The sequence below is a fragment of the Bemisia tabaci genome, chromosome 5 (genome assembly GCF_918797505.1).
Source record: "Bemisia tabaci chromosome 5, PGI_BMITA_v3".
Classification (NCBI taxonomy): domain Eukaryota; kingdom Metazoa; phylum Arthropoda; class Insecta; order Hemiptera; family Aleyrodidae; genus Bemisia; species Bemisia tabaci.
In genome coordinates, this window is record NC_092797.1 from 15001789 (window position 1) to 15017223 (window position 15435).

Here is a 15435-nt window from a genome sequence, read left to right on the forward strand (position 1 = left end):
GCAAAATAAATTCCCCCTACCCCTCTTATTTTTCTTCTCTCCCATTGGCTGATAAGCCAACGGCTGTTTCGAATCCGAACTTTTTGTTTACTGTAGAAACTTTCAAATCAAAATGTTGTATATTTCACCGATTTGCACGTCTAGACCTGTGATTAGTGAGATGCATGCTTTTATTACTGTTGTAAGTATTCTAGTTTCATATAAGTACATTCATGTTCTCTAATTTTCCATTCCCTATGCAATTATCCTCTTTTTGGATGTTCGTGTTCTTGCCCTCCCCGTCCCTGCAAAAAATCTTATGAAACATGCACTGAGATAATGAATTTTACGAAGATATTTAAGGAGGCATCATAATATAAAGAAATCATTTTTTCAAACGCCTCCCAATTTCTGTGGCTAGTCATTCATTGATGTTTGATTTATTTCCAGTGAGGAGCATATAATGTTCCAACCTCTAAACCAGAAGCGTCTGACTGGTGACTGAAGACCTCATTTAAATCATACTTCTGTGATTGCCATTATCTTGGATTTTACAACGCTTTGGAGTTTCAAGTAAGTATGAAGTCGAAACCTCATCTGTATTTCAGTTTGTGTTTAACTTCATTGCAATTAGGTGTAAGTATTATGTTGTTTGCGGATGACAGCTCCAGTGAACTGAGGAATTTTGTAGAGAGATTGCCGTGACAAAAACAGCTCACACTGTACATTCCTCAGGACTGGTATGCAAAGAAACTCAGTTGAATTCAACCCTCTTATACCCTATTAACTGTGCCAACGCTGTCAATGGAAAAATAAATGATCAATGTTAACTAAGAAAATGGCTGATTGAAGTAACTCATATCAAATTAAACAATTTTTCGACGAATGATACTTAAGAAATTAGCAACTATTGATGTATTTGAGTGTTTAGATGGTACTTAGTTGCCTAATTTCTGCTTGCTGCTCCTGGTCACTATGGGGATGCCTGTCCCTTCCCAGATAAATTCTTTTTTTCTTCTTTTTTTAAGGTTGGTTTCTTACAATAAACAGTGGGTAATGTTTTTGGTGAGACCAGAAGAATTGTGATTGTATTTAGCCGCACAATACCAGTAGACCTCTGAGGAGGGTTAAAGGAACACTTACCCCCTATCCCCCACAAAGTTGTTCCAGTTACGCGTTTAACGAGGGTATCAGAGCGCTTGCAATGAGCAATGTTGCAAACTTTTGCTAGAGCCTAAATAAGAGTTGTTCGATGATGTCTCTAAAATCTCGATGAGTGCATCGGCAAACACTAAAATGCACTCCTAATATCACAATCTGCGTAAGAAATTTGCGTTTTTAAAAGCTTCCCGCTCCAAAAAGGATACTATGGCTCAGGTGAACATTTCGTTGGAGGAGTGGTTCTATTCAATCCCTGCTCAACATGGCAGACGCTTCCGCGCGCAAGTTGAGGAGAGCACAAGGTCAATCAAGACGGATATTTATCAAAGCGAAAAAAATGTGAATGTAAACATGCCGATTGTTATCAGGTGGTTAGAATTATCGTCCCATCACATGTGTTTTGGTGGATTGGCGTCGGCTATGTTGAATATTGCGTGGTATCCTTGTGAGCAGGGGTTGGATGGAATGACTCCTCTAACGAGATGTTCATCTGTGCCGTGGTATTGTCTTTTTTTTTTTTTTTTGTTTCAGTGTTTCTTTATTAAGTCAATTTTCTTACTAACTAAGACAGAGTTAATTACTACAAAGAGAACAGTATTTATATAAAAGGTAAGATGACAATTAAAGAATAAAATATAGAAGAAAGTACCGGGAAGGCAATAAAGCATGACATCAGTACTAACTTCTAATTCCAAAAGATTGGAAAGATAAGAGAGAGAGCGGTGTAAGATTAAAGAACGTAAAAAAATAACATTAACATTGGAAAAGAAAATAAGAATTAAAACTATCAAGAAGAGTCCATTGCATTGAAAGCTAAGGTCTTAATATTAATAATGTCTTTAACGTATCTCTTAATTCTAATCCAGTTTGTCAAGTTCTTTATAATTATCTGTTGGAAATTTCCTACATTAAATACTACATTCAAATCGGCCTCAATTTCTAGTCTCATTCTTAAAAACCTATCACACTCAAAAAAGGTGTGTTGAGCATCATCTACCACTACTCTAGAGCAAAAAACACAGTTTGGGTTCTGAACTAGTTTGAACCGGAAGAGGTAGTATCTGAAGCTTCCGTGACCTGATAGTAGTTGGGTGAGGAAAAGTGGTATTGTCTTTGAAGCGGGAAGCTCAAAAAAAAACAAATTTCTTACGCAGATTGTGAAGTTAGGAGTGCATTTGAGAGTTTGCCAATGCGCTCATCGTGATTTTTGAGACACTTTCTATGAGTAACAACTCTTATTTTTGCTCTAGCAAAAGTTTGTAACAGGCCCATTCTGAATAAACAACCCTTTACCGATGCTCCTCTCCTTGTCCGTATTACTATTTTGAGGTGGGACACTTTTCTGTTAGTGGAATCTCTCAACTTCAAGAACAAATCAATGGCTTTTTATTCATTTGAGAACTTCATTTTATTCTGATTTTTTTTTTTTTTTTTTTTTTTTTTTTTTTTTTTTTTTTTTATGAGTTCTCCACCTTAAAATTAGCTGATTGATAAGTTGTTGTCTCACATGTAAAGTTCCACAGCTTTTTACACATAAGGCTGCGCTTTCGCCTGTTCCTCCAATTTTCTGTGGTTGTCCTCCCAGAGTATACTTGCGAACGGAAAAAGCAAAAGTTTTCTTGAAGTAGACAACTAGACCTCATTTTTGAGCCCATTCGGTTACACTGCTCATGACATACAGTCGTTTGTTTATTCTACTCTATAAATTTAATCCATAATTTGTACATTTTAATCCTAAGGAAGCCTGATCTTTAAATGGAAGTACATTCTTTAGGAAAGAAGAACAATATCTCAGAGGCCGGAGACTTTGAGATATCTGCATTTCACATTTTCAAAGCCTTAGAGCTTGCAAGGTTGCCTGAATGGGCTGCAAGAGGATGGGAAGAGCTGCATTTTAATATTGGGGTTTGATTCCAAGGAGATCAAAAAGTGCAAAAATTTTACTGTCGAAAGTCTGTAACACAAACCTGTAAAAATAGGTTTTCTGGTACAAAATGAAACTATGAAGGTTCGTTCCATGCCCTTGCCCCTTCCTTCAATTGGGATCAAACTAAAATGCTTCAACCATTTGCATTCTATGATTACCCCTTTGCAAAAATTAATTAAATAAAAATTGTTCCAAAAGCACCTAAAATTTTCCGAGAAAATACACAAAATTTGTCATGCTTTATACAACTTTCACCTTGTTAGTTTTTCACCCCATTTTTTGGAATTTTGCCTATTCAATTCTTTTAATGTATTCCTCATCATCAAAATTGAATCGACTCATACAAAAATGTTTGTTGTCCATTTGAGGATTTCATAATTGTAGTGGTTTCTTTTGCCTGACGACATCTATGAATAAGATTGATCTCTTTTGTAAACGTTTAATTATACTTTGGGGATTATTTATAAAATTTGTCTACATTCCTAATGTCTTGAACCATCTTGTGTCTTTAAGTTACAACAAACCGTCCACTCAAATTCTGAAACACTACATAGGACGTTTTTACATGAGCCAATTTTCTTGTTCTCTGAGAAATGAAAGGAATTCTACCTAACTTTCAAAATCAATCTTTGTTGCAGAATGGATGACAACAAAGAAAACAAATTACTCCGTGTAGGTTCTATAGCCGAAGTGAATCAAAGGACAAATACAACCCATTCTCGTAAACGATGGTCACAACCTGAAGCTCCATTCTACCCTAAAGTCTCTGCAACACACCAATCAAGCGACTCGAGGCCAGCAGTTCTTATCAGATGTCAGTCAAGTAATATTTTGGAAAGAAATTCAAATCTGGTTTTACCTCCTCCGCCACTGATCAAAAGCAGCAGTTTGCGTAAAAGTAATTCCAGGAGTTTGGATCATGTCATTTCCCTTGAAAATTCGAGGATTGATGGTGCCAAAAATTCAAATGCCAGAAATGATAAATCCGTTGATTCCAGAAATACCAATGTAATGAGAGGTTTTTCTCTTTCTACTTCAGACCTTTCAAAACAAAGACACTCACAACAGGCATATTATTTACCTAAAGATGGAAGTTATCAGTCTGTAATGTTGAAGAAAACTCCAAGCAAATCTCAATCTTGCCTAGCAAGTAATTCTGCTCCAATGACTTCAGCATTTCAAGGAAAGGAATTGTTTCAATGCATGCAAAATCATTTATCAAAATCAATTGACAGTCACAGCAGAAACTGGCCCTTGTCGTTGAAGAGACCTTCGATGGAGAAGTCTGGAAAATCAATACCGACGAAGGTATCACAGTGCATTAAAAATAATGGTCCCCTCAGAGCTGATACTCTTCATGATAAAGTGCACTATTCTTCTAATTCAATCCCCTCCCATTTAAACTTTAGACGCTCTTTTAACCTTGAACTTACCAAAAACGAACCTTTGGAACAGTCTGACAGCACTCGAAATAAAGTCATCCAACATTTTCTCACAAGCGCTTCTCTCTCAAGATCTAGACAATCAAGAGACTTTGAGACCGAAAAACTCGCCAACATCGAATCTGTTCAAAACTCTAACAAAATTGAAAGTGGAGTGTGTCGTCGATATGGATCCAGTCCCTTCCTTAGTGGGGTCAAACCATTAAATGCCTCTAAAACCTTAGAATCTTCTAAAAATGGCTCACTCAAGAAAATTGATGGCTCCCCTAAAACGGGTCGCTATCCCTTAACAAAAAGCTCCTCCTCCTCCAAAATTTCACAATCAAGTCGTGCTGGAACACCAGAAATCAGAAATAATGCTCACTTCATGAGGTCCAATGTCTCTCAAAATCAGACTCTAAATCATCATCCTAAAAATTCATCTCTTTCCACATGTGGACAATCTAATACTCTTAAATCCCGCGGAGGTGATGGGTTTTCTAAATCTGATGGCACTCAAAACAAAAGCCGCTTAAATTCTGCGGGTCGTAAATCTTTCAGTTTTGAGACATCATCTTCATTGAAAAATGGTTTGTCTACAAAATCTAATAATGTTCCTTCTAGGACTACTACTTCATTTGATTCTACTGGTCAAAAAATTGCCAGCTCAAGAACATCCCCTTTAATTAAGAATGGTTCAAAATCTGACAACATGCTATGTAAGACTGTCACTGCAACCGCTAGTCGAAAATCTGTTAGCTCTGTGGCATCACCATTAATGAAGAAAGGTCTGCTAGAAAAATCTGATAATGTTCCGTGCAAGACCGTCAGCGCAATTGCTAGTCGGAAATCTGTTAGCTCTGTGGCATCACCGTTAATAAAGAAAGGCCTGCTAGAAAAATCTGATAATGTTCCATGCAAAACTGTCAGCGCAATTGCTAGTCGAAAATCTGTTAGCTCTGTGGCATCACCGTTAGTGAAGAAAGGCCTGCTAGAAAAATCTGATAATGTTCCGTGCAAGACTGTCACTGCAACTGCTATTCAAAAATCTGTCAGCTCTGCGACATCACCTTTAATTAAGAAAAGTTTGTTCGGAAAGTCTGATAATGATCAATGCAAGGCTGTCACTGCAACCACTGGTCGAAAATCTGCTATTTCTGGAACATCGTCATCAATGAAAAAAGTTTCGTCGCCAAAAATTGATAATGTTTCATGCAGGGCTGTTACAGCAGCTGTTGGTCGAAAATCTATCAATTCTGGAGTATCACCCTCGATTAAAAACGTTTTGTCAGCAAAATCTGATGTTGTTCCTTCTAGGGCTGTCACACCAACTGCTACTACAAAACCTTTCAGTAGTAAAGAACTCCATGACTCATCCAAAGACACCCCTACCAAACTGAGCAGTAAACAAATTTTAAATCACAAAGACTCAATGGTAAATTCACCTTGCAAACCCAGAATGTCTGGCACCATGGAACTAACAGGAACCTCTACCGATCACAATCTGACAAAAGTGTCGGTAGTTCCCAATAATCTTGAAAAAAATGAGTTTAACAAGGGAGAAACTAAGACAAGATGCCAAGTTTTGGACTCAACTCTTACCTTAAGTCAATCAGCTGACATTCATACTGTTTCAAAATCTACTGAAATATCTGCTGAAACTAAAATGTAAGTATTTAATTTTGCCAAAATACATCCAAGTCTCAATATTTGTACTCTTAATCTTAATGCATTTTTTCCTTGTGACCCTCAAGCAGAAAATTCCAGAGGACATCTATTAATATAAGACTTTTTAAAAATCCACCCAACTCCCTCGCCCCTTTTGTTTTCATACAAGTTATGTGAGAGAGGATGCGTTTTGTTAGTGTCACATTTCATCACAGAAATATACTCAAGAACTTCCAAATTGTTTCTCAAAAAGAAGTGTTTTGCATCATATTGAAATTGATTCCAAAACTGTCATTGAAATTGCTTGAGACCTGAGAGAATCTTGGAAAATTTCTGCGAATTTTCGGGAGTATGGGCTTATTTAGTGCCTTTTTGCACAGTATGCCCAATTTGAAACATTGGTCGATTTTCAGTCAGTGTATATTTTTTTGCATCATAGTGATATTCCCTGAAAATGAGGGAAAATTTCCCAAGTAAAAAAAAAAAAAATAAATTCTTGGATCTGTGTGTTAAGAAAGAATAGTTTCATATTTTCAAAAATATTTTCACCCTTGCAGGGAATCATTTTTATGTTTATCTCTGCTTGTTCTTCTATAATTTGTTTGTTGTCTTTTAAAAGGAAAACAATTTCTGAAAAGCACACAGCGGAAAAGGAAACAACCTCAACTCAAGACGCTGTGAATGAAACTGGTCATGAATGTGTGGAGGAAAAAACCGTCGAATCTAAAGAAGCTGCTAAAGGTCATTTGAAGTCAAGCGGAGACATGGGTCTCCTCAGTATTGGAGCCAATGATGATAGGTACTGAAGCCCAGTCTTTATTCCTCTCTGCCACAAAATTCAAACCATCTCTACGTGTCTATTTACAGTAAATTTCTGGAATATTGCACAATAAATCACAAATACCTTGGCAATATGTACTTTTATAGGACTAAGAGGGTGCGCTGATGGGTAAAATGAAAATTATCAATATTTTTTTTTTTACCTTCTTTTTCACTGAAGTAACTATTTCTTCTTATTTGTTTATCATGTCCCTCCTTGCCAAGGATCTTGCTGATTAAAGGTCATTAAGAAGAGTTGTTTCATGTGTTGTTTTATATCGGTTTCATGAGCAGGAGAGATTCTTTTGAAGGAAGAAAAGAAAATTCCGTTTCAGAAGTTGTAAAATATATTGGGAAAAAGTAGGAGAGAAAATCTAAATTATGACAGTTTTTGCAAAGCTAGACAATAAAACTTTCTTTTTAATCCCCTGTTTCCATAATAAGTGTATTTAGGTCTCAAATGATGGTCTCAAAAATTGTTCAAAATTATCTTTTGTGTTGAATCACACCAAAGCAACAGACTGTCTGTTTTCCATACCTAGGTACTTTATTGTTGCTGTTGCACGAGTATTTTTGCCCTTTTTTACCCACCTACTTTACAATTTTTTTTTTCCACCTCAAGAAACAAATCCAAGACATCCACCACCTCCTTTTTTTACCCTCCTTTTTCTTCTCTTCCCTTTTTTTTTATGACTGAAATTATTCCTTGAACTGTTTATTCTGAAAAAGCAATTTATGTAAGTGTCAAGGATGCCTTTTGCATGTCAATACTGGATGACTGCAGTTCTTGCTTCGAACGATGTACTTATTACTGTAATTTTGTTCATTAAGAACCATCACATTTAATTTCAGGCAAAAGTGGGTTCTACAAGACTTTGATATTGGTCGTGCTCTCGGAAAAGGAAAATTTGGAAGTGTTTACCTAGCTCGAGAAAAGAAATCCAAATACATCGTAGCGCTAAAGGTCTTATTCAAGAGTCAAATATTTGAAGCCAATTTTGAGTATCAACTGAAAAGAGAAATAGAAATACAAACTCATTTACGGTAAACTTCACTCATTCCATATTTAATCTTCTATGTTTAATACTAAGTTTGCCCCTTGGAATCTTTAATTGCACTTCAACTAAAGAATGTTGAGTTCTCCTTGTCTACTCAAGTGCTTCCTCTGAAGCATTCTAATAAAGTTCCATGATTATTCTTCTTTGTATGAAGAAAATTCTCTGAACTTCTAAAAAAACTATGTTGATTTGCTCTCCTTTTAAAGACGAAAATGGGAGCGGAGATTTCAAATCACTGTAAACGAGACAGGCGGTTTGGTAGTTTCATTGTCGTTATGCTTTTTTAAAAATCAATGGGAAAATGTAATTCCAAATCCCCCTACTTTTCCTGATTCGACTCTGTGGGATTACTATCAGCAAACGAAGCTCAGATTGCAAGGTTAGCACTTGGACACGAGTCTCTAATATGTTTGCCCCTACATGAAACACTTCCTTTAAGTCTTTGAAAGGCAGTATTTTGAAAGAATAATCAAAAGATTGTCATCCTTTGGCTTATATGAATTAGTTGGAATTCAATGAAAAGGGTTACTCCTTAGGTGAATCTTGTTGAAAAAATAACAAACAGCCCTAGAAGAAATAAAATATTCCTACATTTGTTAGATTTTTACCTTTCCATTATTTTGAAAATGAACCTGAAGCAATAATTTTGAAAGCCCTGGTGGCAAAACTTAAGGGACACTTTGTATTCATACCTCACTGAAGTTCCTTTTACAAGTTCAGATTTTGGTGTAAATGTTATGAAAAACAGCTTTTGCAGTCTATTCTTTTTGTCCTATTTTGTGTTTATGAATGACTTTAGGTATAAACTTACAAATTTATTTTGTGTCAATCTAGGCATCCAAACATTTTAAAAATGTACGGGTATTTTCATGATGACAAAAGAGTTTATATGATCTTGGAGTTTGCACCCAAAGGAGAATTATTTAAGGAAATGAAATCACAGGAAAATGGGAGGTTCTCGGAAGAAAGGTTTGTGCGTTTATTTTTCATCAATCATCGTGTCCTTTTTCTTCTTCTTTTTTTTAAGTAACTGCCAGAAAAGCAACACACTCTTTTAATTTATCTGAACCCATGCAAACTCTATGCAGCAAGACCGTCTCAACAAGATTTTCTTTCTTTAATTATCCCTACTCCTCCACATTTTTTTTTCTCAGCTAATTCCACTGTTCTTTTTTTGGAGCTTCTCCCATAAAATCTTTTCCAAGGTCCATGCCTTAAACCATCAGATGCTCAACAGCTGGAAAGGCCTTGATCAGTCGCAGTATCTGTTCTTCTATAATGTTGAGTCTGTTTCAATCACGGGCTCGTTCACTCAATAGGACACTTTACAATTTCTTTCAGTTTTCAAAACAATTGATTTACGAATAGAAAACTGTTTACCTTTTCATGATCAGGCCTTAGTCAACCATTAAAGTTTATTCACCGAAGAATATCTATAAACACAGTGGTGGTGATAAAAAAAATTTCAAGATTTTCTCTGTAGTAATATTCTAACCTTCTATGGCATAAATCAATTTTGAATCTGGGATTCTGGAAGACACAAATCTATGTTATAGCTTTTGTTAAAACGTCGAGCCTCAAATTTTCTCCTCAAACTTTCAAAATTTTAATAATTATTATTTTTTAAAAAAGAAGAATTTTCATAAAAACTTGCGACATCGTGCTGCAGAGGAGTAATACTTTTTTTAAGAAAACCAAAAAATGCGTTGTTACGAATAAGTATCACCATGCCATAGACAATAGACATGAAAGCCTCCGGCTCAGTCACTGCTATGAATTGGCTGGTTCAAATTGTTCCTCCGACGATAGTGGTCACTATCACCATGCAGAAACACAAAAGTAGCCTAAGAATTTGTGAGTTTTGAGGCATACATTTGGTTTCTCTTTTCATTTCAAATGGATTTTTGAGGATTTTATAGATCTTACAATAGCCTAATTTGGTTCAAACCTATTCCCCTTTTCATTTATAACCATCTATAGAATAATTCAAGCTATTTCTTTTGTATGTTTCGTAACTATTTCATTTTCCATTTGTTTAACAGAACAGCTAACTATGTCTCCCAGTTAGCATCTGCTCTTCAGTACTGTCATGAGAGGAATGTAATACATCGTGATATCAAATTAGAAAACTTGCTTCTTGGTGCCAAAGGGGAATTGAAAATAGCTGACTTTGGTTGGTCAGTTCATACTCCCTCCTCAAAGTAAGGAAATTGCTCTTATTTTCGGAGAGTAAAATTGAAGAATATTTTTGTGTTTTAATCCTCTCCATTTCTTTCAATATTTTCTTTCTTGAATTTTTATGTTCAATTTTCATTTAATCTTAAATTGGAAAAAAATTGTACAAGGTTAGAAAAGGCTTTTGTTATGTTTCATATCCACCAATCGCACAAACTGACCTGCTGTAAAATTTGACCATGAAGTGGCAACTAGGGCTGTTCTATCGGTTGTCGGTAAGCTACCGAAACAGTTCCGTTAAGAAAAAGTTACGATAAGAGCGCTCTTGCCGATAGCGATCAGAGTTTTCAGAGTGGACGAAAATAAGCTGTTGCCATTTGTACATCTATTTCATGCGCCGCTGCGTCAGGCAATCTGATAAACCGACGCACGGGGCAACAATGCATTGAGTGCGAGCTCTCAAAAATCCGATAAGGCCGGCTGTTAACGATATTATCGCCACTGTCGGTACTGCTGCCAGTTTCAATAAGAGACGATATCGATAGTGTTCCGGCAAGAATTCGTTTGAGCACCCCTAGTAGCAACTGAGGTCTCAAGCAAGGATTCAATGATATCTAAGATTTAAAAAAAAAAAAAAAAAAAAAAAAAACAAACTAGTCTAGAAATAGAAATCCTGTCCACTGAGTTAGCAGTTGTTTACTTTCTGCTTACAAGCGGCTGCGTTACCGTTAAACAATAGTGACAGAAGCTTGACTGGGAATGTCATAGCATCTTTTGCATGTATTTGAATCTGCCCACTCCGTATCACAATCATGAGGAAAGACGTACCAACTACTCCAACAAGAAATCTGTCAAAATTTGAATGTATTGTTGGATTTCCGAATGGCATTACAAGTGCCAACTTCCTCCTTAGTTACTCACGAAACTGGTTTCTCGAGTTTTTCATTTGAATAACTCTTAATGTTTCAGGAGGAACACACTGTGTGGAACTTTGGATTATTTACCACCTGAAATGATCCTTGGGCTGGAGCATGATGAAAAAGTGGATATCTGGAGTTTGGGTGTATTGTGCTTTGAGTGTCTTACCGGTAAACCGCCATTTGAGGCTGCTGAATATGCTGAAACGTACCGGAGGATCAAGAATGCAATCGTAATTTATCCTCCGTATATTTCTGCGCTGGCTCGTGACCTCATTTCAAAGGTAAGTTTAGAAATTTTTCTGACATTATCCTGCCCAGAAAATATTAAATCACTTCACGAAATTTTTCACATAGCAACTGTCCAACATTTTTTGATCTTATTGAAAACTCAGAATCAAAAATCAGAGGTGAAAAAAAAATGTAACTACACCTTGAAATCAATTATATTCCTAGATAAAGATGAGGAAAAAGTATACCGAAACACACAAAATATGGTTGTTGAAGAATAAATTATAAAGGGTTAATAAATAAATAAATGGTTAATAAAGGGGGCTATAAATTATTCTTCAACAACCATATTTTGCAAGTTTCGGTATACTTTTTCCTCATCTTTATCATAACAGCATGCGAGATGCATTTTTCCAGTCATATTCTTAGCTTTACAATAAGACCAAGCTCATTGAATTTAGATACATTTGAGACTCAGAACTTCTGCAGACTCTTAGTGTCTGTAAGCCATGATGGAAAAGGCAGAGATCCAGAGAATGCCCAATGGGTGGGTGCATGTAAATGTGAAAAAGCCCTACAAATATGAGAAGGGAGAAATATTTTCAAGGGTCACAAGATTCCCAGGTTTTTAGCTCATTCGGTCGGCTACCAATAAATGTCAAGAACATTCAAGGAGAACCATTAGAGACCTTGTTGATTGTTCAGGCACTTTTCATGACAGCATCTTGTCAATTCATCGATAGCAGCTTGTAGATAATATCTGATGCTAAAAATTGTAACCCTCATTCATCGAGTTGCTGTGATTATTTTTTTATCATCAAAATGTTTTAATAATTCGTCGATTTAAAGTAAGATTTTAGTTAAAATATTATAAGATTATTTAAGATACATGATTTGATGCTTTTTTCAGTTGTTACGAGTTCAACCCTCTGAACGCCTGTCTCTACCAAAAATTTTAACTCATGAATGGATCATTAAACATACTTCGTCAAAGAATAATGAACCTATTGCAGCTTAAAAGTGTTGAAATCTTCTTAGGGCTTCTGTCTTCCAGCTTCTGTCATCAAGTACTTTCAAGGATCACAATCTTTAAGGTTTAACTTTGAATTAATGCTTGTAAGGCCTTTTCCTTCATTTGAAAGGCTGACATTATTTTGAAGAAGCTTAAAATATTCCTCCTGTTTCCTGTCCTTCTCATCATGCTGTACATACTGTGCTTTTTTGGTACCAGACATGATACCGTTTCAAAATTTCATTCAGGACACTGTTTAACTGGATTCAATTGCATCTGATTGGTCTGAGAAAGAGGTAAAGTCAAGAAGCTCAGTGTATGAAGAAGCAAACCATAGTAATGGTTACTGTTTCTCAAGGACGTACAAATGATTCTTGAAGTACCACTCGGACAAATAAAAAAAATTTATCCTCGCATATGGACCAAGTAGAAATGTTTTGGACAAAATTTTTATACAATTCTATTTTTATTACCTTAATTAGTTATGAATAATGATTGTTATCTGATGCAGAATACGCAGTTTGTAAACCTGCACAATATTGCATTGTCATAGTGTAATTTTGAGCATTTTAGAAAGGATAGTCTCGTTTTTTGAGATATTGTCTCAGACTCAGAATCCAACTCTCTGGTCATTTCAATGGTTGGTCATGAACTAATAAAAAAATCAGTATTACTTACAAGGGGAGCTTTCCAAGTGTAACCGGAATTTCGAGTTGAAATTTCGCATGAAGATACTAGAGATGATTTTAGGGATGCCGTATTTTTTCGTTTTTTCGAATGGGGTCGGGAAAGCCCTTAAAGAAAGGGCTAAAGATGCGGAAAAAACGCGTGCGCTAGCGGCACAAGGTAAACGTAGGTGATAGAGGCTCTCCAACCTAATCAGTTCCGCATGGTCAAACGGTAGCGTGCTCGCCTCACAGGCGGGAGGTCGTAGGTTCGGATCCTGACTACAGTCTGTAATTTCATTTTACTTTATGCTTGTTTATTTTTCAATTACTTTATTTTGCACCATTCTCTCCGCAAACCGACTTATGAGGTAGAACACGTAGTGACTGAAGATTTTTACATACCTATGCTGATAAAAACTCGAAGTTTCCTCGGATTGAAACGTTATATATAATTGAATAAACAAAACACTCTAAAACTCACCAAATTTCGTTGCCAAGCTGAATTTCCGGAGTATCAGTCAGATACAGATACAGATTCGACTGATACCTACTTCGAAAATTCAGCTTGGCGACGAAATTTGGTGAGTTTTAGAGTTTTTGTTTATTCAATTATATATAACGTTTCAATCCAAGAGAAACTTCAAGTTTTTATCAGCATAGGTATGTAAAAATCTTCAGTCACTACGTGTTCTACCTCGTAAGTCGGTTTGCGGAGAGAATGGTGCAAAATAAAGTAAGTGAAAAATAAACAAGCATAAAGTAAAATAAAGTTACGGACTGTAGTCAGGATCCGAACCTACGACCTCCCGCCTGCGAGGCGAGCACGCTACCGTTTGGCCATGCGGAACTGATAAGGATGGAGAGCCTCTATCACCTACGTTTACCTTGTGCCGCTAGCGCACGCGTTTTTTCCGCATCTTTAGCCCTTTTTTTGAGGGCTTTCCCGACCCCATTCGAAAAAACGAAAAAATACGGCATCCCTAAAATCATGTCTAGTGTCTTCATGCGAAATTTCAACTCGAATTTCCGGTTACACTTGGGAAGCTCCCCTTGTTAGAGATATAGATTTCTCTAAAACATTATTTGTGAATTAGACGTATGGTTATTGCAGGAAAACATTTTCCTGAAGTTGAATGATTTTTTCTCATATAAGAATGTATTTGCTTGTTCTTTGCCCTAGGAACTTCAAAAGACATCATTTTTCCTTGAAATATATGATTCATTCTTGTGCATGAAAATTATTTACCATTTTGAATGAAAAACTTGTGATGGAGACTTATGTATTAATTTTATTATTTAACATTAATTCTTTGCAAAATGAAACTTGAATATTTTCAGTATTCAAAAGTATAAAAAAGATATTTCAATGAGTGAGTATCACCGGAGCATGATTTAAAGATTTGCTCTAAACGATCGTTCAAACGGTTAACATTTATTATAAATCATTTTAAGAAACTGTTCCAAGTCTTTGTCATGAATGTGAATCTTACGCTTTTCCTAATGAGCTATTTAATTGTGCTGAATTTTATGTGGAATGAGCTGCCATTACTGGCTTTATATGCATTATAGGATCAATTAAGTTTTCTAAAAGATGTCTCTTCCTCTTACATCAATAGAAAGTTTGCTCTTTGATACATGGAGAGAGTGATTCAACATGCTCCTCAAAAGGTGCTTGGACTCTTCTTTTTTCTTTTGAAGTTTTTAACCATCAAATTACGATCTGTGCCTCTTGTAATGGATGCAATGTCATTTAACTTTAACAAGACCTTTCTTAATGAGAAAGTTTTTCATTAAATTGCTTCTGCTTATCAAGTGTATTGATATTGTTTGTAATTATTGAATAGTTAATTTTCAGTACATTTTTAACAAAAAAAAGTACACCGTTTTTGCTCATTGAAACGCTCCTTTTTGCCAGTGTTAGTCAAATTCAAAGAACCCCAGACAATTTAGCCTGAAAATGGTACTAGCCCAAGGCACCAAACGATAGCAAGGTCCCTCTCTACTGCACAGACCCTATACTTCTTATAAGTCTAACAAGACATTGTCGCATGCACAAAGAAACGCATCTTGATTCTGTTCTTTCAGTATTTCTCTTCATAAATTTTGGTTCAGGAAAACAGTCACATGAATTTTCTCTTCATTTCTAGTGATTTTTCTATATGCTTGTACAAATTGACTCAGAAAAGTTTCATACTATTTTCGTTCCACAGTTCTTTCAGGAGAAAATGAAATGTTTGTAGAAATACTGAAACAACAAAGACAAAACATGTTTCTTCAAGCGAAAGGAGATGAGGAATCTCCGAAAATTCCAAGTCTCCAGGTAATTTTTGCAGGGCAGGGGTCTCTGCCAGGGAGCGTGCATACCATTTCATTTTCATAGAAATATGATGAACACAAGA

At 35.9% G+C, this 15435-nt stretch overlaps 1 protein-coding gene across 1 annotated transcript; it reads left to right on the forward strand.

The window, feature by feature from the left end:
* The first annotated feature begins 26 nt into the window (after window positions 1-26).
* LOC109042189 (uncharacterized) lies at window positions 27-12479 on the forward strand. The gene is made up of 9 exons (XM_019058816.2): window positions 27-181; window positions 430-552; window positions 3706-6156; window positions 6776-6955; window positions 7828-8019; window positions 8868-9002; window positions 10076-10234; window positions 11178-11409; window positions 12267-12479. The coding sequence occupies exons 3-9, from the start codon at window positions 3707-3709 to the stop codon at window positions 12372-12374; spliced, it is 3456 nt and encodes a 1151-aa protein (XP_018914361.2). The 5' UTR covers window positions 27-181; window positions 430-552; window position 3706; the 3' UTR covers window positions 12375-12479.
* Window positions 12480-15435: the final 2956 nt, after the last annotated feature.